Below are 6149 nucleotides of genomic sequence, written 5' to 3' on the forward strand. Positions count from 1 at the left end.
ACCTATAGGCTCTCCACTTAATTACTTCCTGTTCAAAGTTGAGAAGATTTAAGGGGAAAGATAAGGGTATAATCGAGTATGTACTTAATGTGATACCCCTCTCTGTTGCTTCTTTTTTCTTTCCTTCTAAAAACAGAAACACTTTCTCTTCTTTCTCATTCTCTCAATTTTCTCTGTAATCCAACCTTCTCCCACTCTCTCATTTTTGTGCTGCCATCTCACTATTTCAGCCTTTCCATACTCAAACTCTGGAAGGACCAGCCAGCAGGACCGTCCGTAGTTCCTCCCTCAGCTTCCATCCTCCAAGGTAGGTTATATCTCCAAATTGAGCTCAATTCCAGTTAGAATCCACTAGGCACTCTTTGAATTATGGATCTGATCATGTTATTCTTCGTCTCCCCTGTCTTGATGATGGATTCTCCTAGGTTAAACGGAAGAATTCTGCTCTCTTGCTATCCATTGACTCCACCAATCTAGTTCTTGGAAAAAAGGTAAGGGAAGCTAACTTTTAGCTCAATTTGCGTAAGAGATGTGTTCTTGGGTGGTAGAATTGTATGTTTCTATGTTTAACTGGTGTTTGAAGTTGCCTGTGTGTGATTCTGAGTGTGGGATGAATCTGGACGAGGATGCATTCGTAGAACAGATGAGAAATCCTGGTATTTTCGCCTAGGCGAACAGCTCTCGCCTGAGCGAAAATACTAGAAGATCACCTCTAGTGCAAGTCACCAGGAGCTCCAATGCCACTTACATAATCCGGATATCGAGTCTAGAATGGTGTGTGTGTTATGGTTGGGATTAATTGGATGATTTTGATAGATTGTGTAATAAATCATGTTTTCTGCCTTAGTATAAATTAAATTGCATGGTTTGCTCTTCGTTCAAGTTAGCTTACCCTTCTAGTTTCTATGGTGTGTTATGTGTGTCTTCTACTTTTGCAATGATCGTCCCTATTGAATGGTGTGAGCAGATAAAAGTGCAGGTGAGGATACACCTCTCTGGGACGTGAGATGATTATGTTAGACGTACCAGTTGTAGATGTAGCCTTTTCTTTTTGCTTAAGTTGATCGGGTGTTTTGTAACCCTTTAGAAATGTATGGGCTGTATATGTTGATCAGTGTATGTATGGTTATTTTTTAGGATGACTGTATTATATATTATATTGGCCTACGTCATCATCTGCTTCTGAATTATTAAAATTTAAATGTTTTGTTTAATAGTTTAAAAACTATGAAAACGGGATGTTACAATTTTGGTATCAGAGCAGTGATTCCTTTAGGATCTGTAGGTGTGACCTTGCTTAGTTTCTGTTGTGTGTTCCTCGTAACGTGTTTGGCATGGTTGTAGCACCTGTTGAATAATCTGATGGTTCCTTCTTTGTGTGATCAGAACTATGGCACCTAGACCTCCTCCACCTCCTGTTCCAAACCCAGATAATCCTCATTTGGTGGGAGCAATTGAGGCGATGATAGCAGCCATGCAACAGCAGAACGTTAACATGGTGAATCAATAGAATCTAGCCTTGCAACAGATGGAGTCTGCAAGACTAGCAGCAGAAGCGACTCAGCAGAGGCACTTGGAAGCCCTGCATCAGATAGGGGAAAACCGTTCAGCCGCTGGTTCTTCTCGAGCTTCACTACCACGAGTGCAAGAGTGGAGTTTGGAGGATTTTCTACAACACCATCCATCCCGCTTTGATGGCAAAGTTAGCCCGGATGGAGCTGATCAGTGGATGCGGGACATGGAACGAATCTATGATGCTAAGAGGTGTCCTGCAGAGAACAGGCTGGCATACACTGAGTACCTTCTTGCTGGAGAGGTCGTGCATTGGTGGTCCATCATGAAGATGATGTTGGAGGACAGCCATGAGACCATCACCTGGGAACTGTTTAAGAAGAAGTTCTATGCTGAGTTCTTCCCAGATAGTGTGAGGTATGTGAAGGAGGTTGAGTTCTTGCAGCTGATGCAAGGAGACATGTCAGTGTCGGAGTACACTGAAAAGTTCAAACACTTGGGTAGATTCCACACCCTGAAGATGGCAGAAGACTGGCAGTGTAGAAAATTTGAGAATGGGTTGAGGGGTGACCTCAAGCTCATGGTGGCTCCGCTCTCTATCAAGGAATTCCCTACCTTGGTAGAGAAGGCAAGAGTGATGGAGAAGCTCAAGGCTGAAGTTGAAGCTCAGCAGAGGTCTCAACTGAAGGTGGGAGGGCCATCTGGGTCCACGAGCAAACATGACGACAAAAGGAAGCCATACTTTAGGCCTCAGCCCTAGGGGCCTAGGAGGTTCTCACATCAGCCCCAGAAGTGCCAGCCTTCTAGGCCACAGTGCTTCCACTATAGGGGGCCCCATCTGAGGAGTGCTTGCCCCCAGCTTTCTGACAGGAGGACATGCCATAGATGTGGCCAGGTGGGCCACTTCATCAGGGATTGCCCAATTGACAGGAGCACAGTGCCGAGGCCTTCACCACAGCCTTAGTCACAGCCGTCGAGGGGAGGTGCGAGACCATAGGCGGCGGGTCGGGTGTACGCTGTCACTGGTGCTGAGGCAGCTGGATCAGGTAACCTCATCATCGGGTCTTGTGCGATAGTTGGTAGGAGCTTGCATGTTCTGTTTGATTCGGGAGCGACACATTCTTTTGTGTCAGAATCTAGAGTGGTGGAGTTGGGTCTTCCGGTGAAAAAGCTCTAGTATGACCTGGTTGTGTCCACACTTGCTTCTAGGTTGGTCAGAACCTCGACCGTGTGCTAGGTGCAAGATCGAGGATGAGGGGCACGAGTACAGGGTAAATCTCATCTGTTTACCCTTGGTGAGACTAGATGTCATCTTGGGGATGGATTGGCTATCTGCCAATCACATTCTCATTGACTGCAACGAAAGGAAAGTGTTGTTTCCTAGCTTAGAAGATGAAGACCTGTTGGTGTCCTCACAGCAGGTGGACAAGGCAATAAAGGAAGGGTCTCAATGCTTCTTGATTCTGACTCAGTTATCCGTGGAGACTGAGATTGGACCCTTGGAGGCGCCTGTAGTGGGGGATTTCTCATATGTGTTTCCTGAGGATGTGCCTGGCCTACCCCTTACTAGGGAGATAGAGTTCTCCATTGACCTGGTGTCAGGAGCAGGGCCAGTGTCCATAGCACCCTACAAAATGGCTCCTGCTGAGCTAGTGGAGTTGAAGAAACAGATTGAAGAGCTACTAGAAAAACAGTTTATCAGGCCGAGTGTATCACCTTGGGGAGCGCCGGTGTCACTGGTTTAAAAGAAGGACGGTAGTTCCAGACTTTGTGTGGATTACAAGCAGCTGAATAAGCTAACCATCAAGAACAAGTACCATCTGCCAAGAATTGACGACTTGATGGATCAGTTGCATGGTGCTGCAGTGTTCTCCAAGTTTGATCTGAGATCAGGATACCATCAGATTCGAGTCAAGTCTGATGATGTGTAGAAGACCGCTTTCAGGTCCAGCTACGGACACTACGAGTATGTGGTGATGCCGTTTGGTGTGACTAACGCCCCCGCTTTGTTCATGGACTACATGAACCGAATCTTCAGGCCATTCCTGGATAAGTTCGTGGTGGTTTTCATAGATGACATCTTGATTTACTCATGGACCCCAGAAGAACATGCGGAACATCTGAAGATAGTTCTAGGCATACTGAGGGAGAAGCAGTTGTATGCGAAGCGGTCAAAATGTGAGTTTTGGATGACTTCAGTTCAGTTCTTGGGGCACATGATCTCGGCTCAGGGCATATCAGTGGATCCGTCTAAAGTAGAAGCTGTGCTAAACTGGGAACGCCCTAAGTCAGTGACTGAAATAAGGAGTTTTGTGGGGCTGGCAGGTTACTATAGGAGATTCATTGAAGGATTCTCCAGGATAACAGCACCCTTGACCCAGTTAACCCGCAAAGATCAACCTTTTGCTTGGACCGGTCAGTATGAAGAGAGCTTCCTAAAGCTAAAGCAAAAGTTGACTAGCGCTCCAGTGTTGGTGATTCCTGATACTGGTAAACCTTTTGAGGTTTACTGTGATGCCTCTCATCAGGAATTGGGATGTGTTCTGATGCAAGAACGGAGAGTGGTGGCCTACGCCTCACGACAGTTGAAGAATCATGAGAAGAACTACCCCACGCATGACTTGGAGTTAGCAGCAGTGGTGTTTGCACTAAAGATCTGGAGACACTATCTGTATGGTGCACAATTCTAGGTTTTCAGTGACCATAAGAGTTTGAAGTATCTATTTGACCAGAAAGAGTTAAACATGAGGCAGAGGAGATGGATGGAGTTCCTAAAAGACTTTGATTTTGAGTTGTTGTACCACCCGGGGAAGGCGAATGTGGTGGCTGACACCTTAAGCAGAAAGGCGGTTCACGCATCTCACATGATGGTCAGGGAGTTGGATTTGGTGGAACAATTTAGAGATATGCAGTTGCAGGTGGTGTTAGATGAGGGAGTCATTAGATGTAACCATCTCACGGTGTCTAATGATTTCCTTAATCTGATAAGAGAAGCAGCCGTCGAACCCCAAGCTACAGAGGACAGTAGAATTACTTGGTACTGAGAAGGCCAAGGATTTCTTGATGGGAGGTGATGGGGTACTAAGATTCAGAGACAGGGTTTGCATACTTGAAGATTTAGAGCTGAAAGGTATAATTCTTGAGGAAGGGCACAAGAGCCGTTTTAGCATGCACCTAAGCATGACTAAAATGTATCATGATCTGAAGGAATCGTTCTGGTGGTCGGGCATGAAGCAAGATGTTGCTCGATATGTATCGTCATGTTTAACCTGTCAGAAGGCTAAGATAGAGCACCAGAGACTAGGGGGGATGCTTCAGCAGCTCGAGATACCCGAGTGGAAATGGGATAGCATTGCTATGGACTTTGTTACCCATTTAGCTCGGACCGTGAGGAACCACGATGATATATGGGTGATAGTGGACCGCCTCACCAAGAGTGCTCACTTCCTAGTAGTAAACTTAAGGATGTCTATGGCGAAGCTAGCACAGTTGTATATCGGTGAGATCGTGAGGTTACATGGTCTGCCATCGAGTATAGTCTCTGATAGAGATCCACGATTCACCTCCCGCTTCTGGCAGACGCTGCAGGATGCTATGGGTAGCAGGTTGGCTATGAGCTCTGCTTATCACCCTCAGACCGATGGGCAGTCCGAGAGAACCATCCAGTCTCTTGAGGATCTCTTGCGGACGTGCGTGCTGGACCATCTGGGTGCGTGGGACGAGGTCTTGCCATTGGTGGAGTTTACGTACAACAACAGCTTTCACACCAGCATTGGCATGGCACCTTATGAGGCCCTCTATGGCAGGAGATGTAGAATGTCATTATGCTGGTATCAGGACGGGGAATCAGTGGTGGTGGGACTAGAGCTTCTAAGGCAGACTACTGAGAAGGTCAAGCTCATACAAAAAAAAATGAAAGCATCTCAAAGTAGACAGAAATCATATGCGGATCAGAGGAGAGGACCTTTAGAGTTTGAACTAGGGGACCATGTTTTCTTGAGAATTACCCCGACTACTGGTGTGGGAAGAGCCATCCGTCAGAAGAAGTTGTCTCCTAGGTTCGTTGGTCCATACCAAATTCTGAGAAGAGTTGGACCAGTGGCGTATGAGATCGCCCTACCTCCTCCTCTGGCCAACCTCCACTTAGTGTTTCATGTTTCCCAGCTCAGAAAGTATGTGTCTGACCCTTCCCATATACTTGAGATGGAAGATCTGCAGATTAGGGAAGATCTTACGGTAGAGGTTCAGCTCGTTGGTTTAGGAGATGTCCAGATGAGGCAGCTCAGAGGGAAGTCCATCAGATTAATCTAGGTCATTTGGGACAAGAGGACAGGTGATTCCACTTGCGAATTGGAAGAAGACGTGAGAAAGTCATATCCACACTTGTTCTTTGGTGAGTCTCAATTTTCGAGTCGAAAATTTTTGTTGTTAGAGAGAATGTGATACCCCTCTCTATTGCTTCTTTTTTCTTTCCTTCTAAAAACAGAAACACTCTCTCTTCTTTCTCATTCTCTCAATTTTCTCTGCAACCCAACCTTCTCCCACTCTCTCATTTATGTACTGCCATCTCACTATTTCAGCCTTTCCATCCTCCCTTAGCTTCCATCCTCCTAGGTAGGTTATATCTCCAAATTGAG

The 6149-nt window shown here is 46.1% G+C and overlaps 1 protein-coding gene across 1 annotated transcript; it reads left to right on the forward strand.

The window, feature by feature from the left end:
* Nucleotides 1-1528: 1528 nt before the first annotated feature.
* On the forward strand, nt 1529-2272 carry LOC114188432. Its single transcript, XM_028077015.1, has one exon. The coding sequence runs from the start codon at nt 1529-1531 to the stop codon at nt 2270-2272; it is 744 nt and encodes a 247-aa protein (XP_027932816.1).
* The last annotated feature ends 3877 nt before the right edge of the window (nt 2273-6149 follow it).

Source organism: Vigna unguiculata, chromosome 6 (assembly GCF_004118075.2).
Source record: "Vigna unguiculata cultivar IT97K-499-35 chromosome 6, ASM411807v1, whole genome shotgun sequence".
In the NCBI taxonomy this organism is placed as follows: domain Eukaryota; kingdom Viridiplantae; phylum Streptophyta; class Magnoliopsida; order Fabales; family Fabaceae; genus Vigna; species Vigna unguiculata.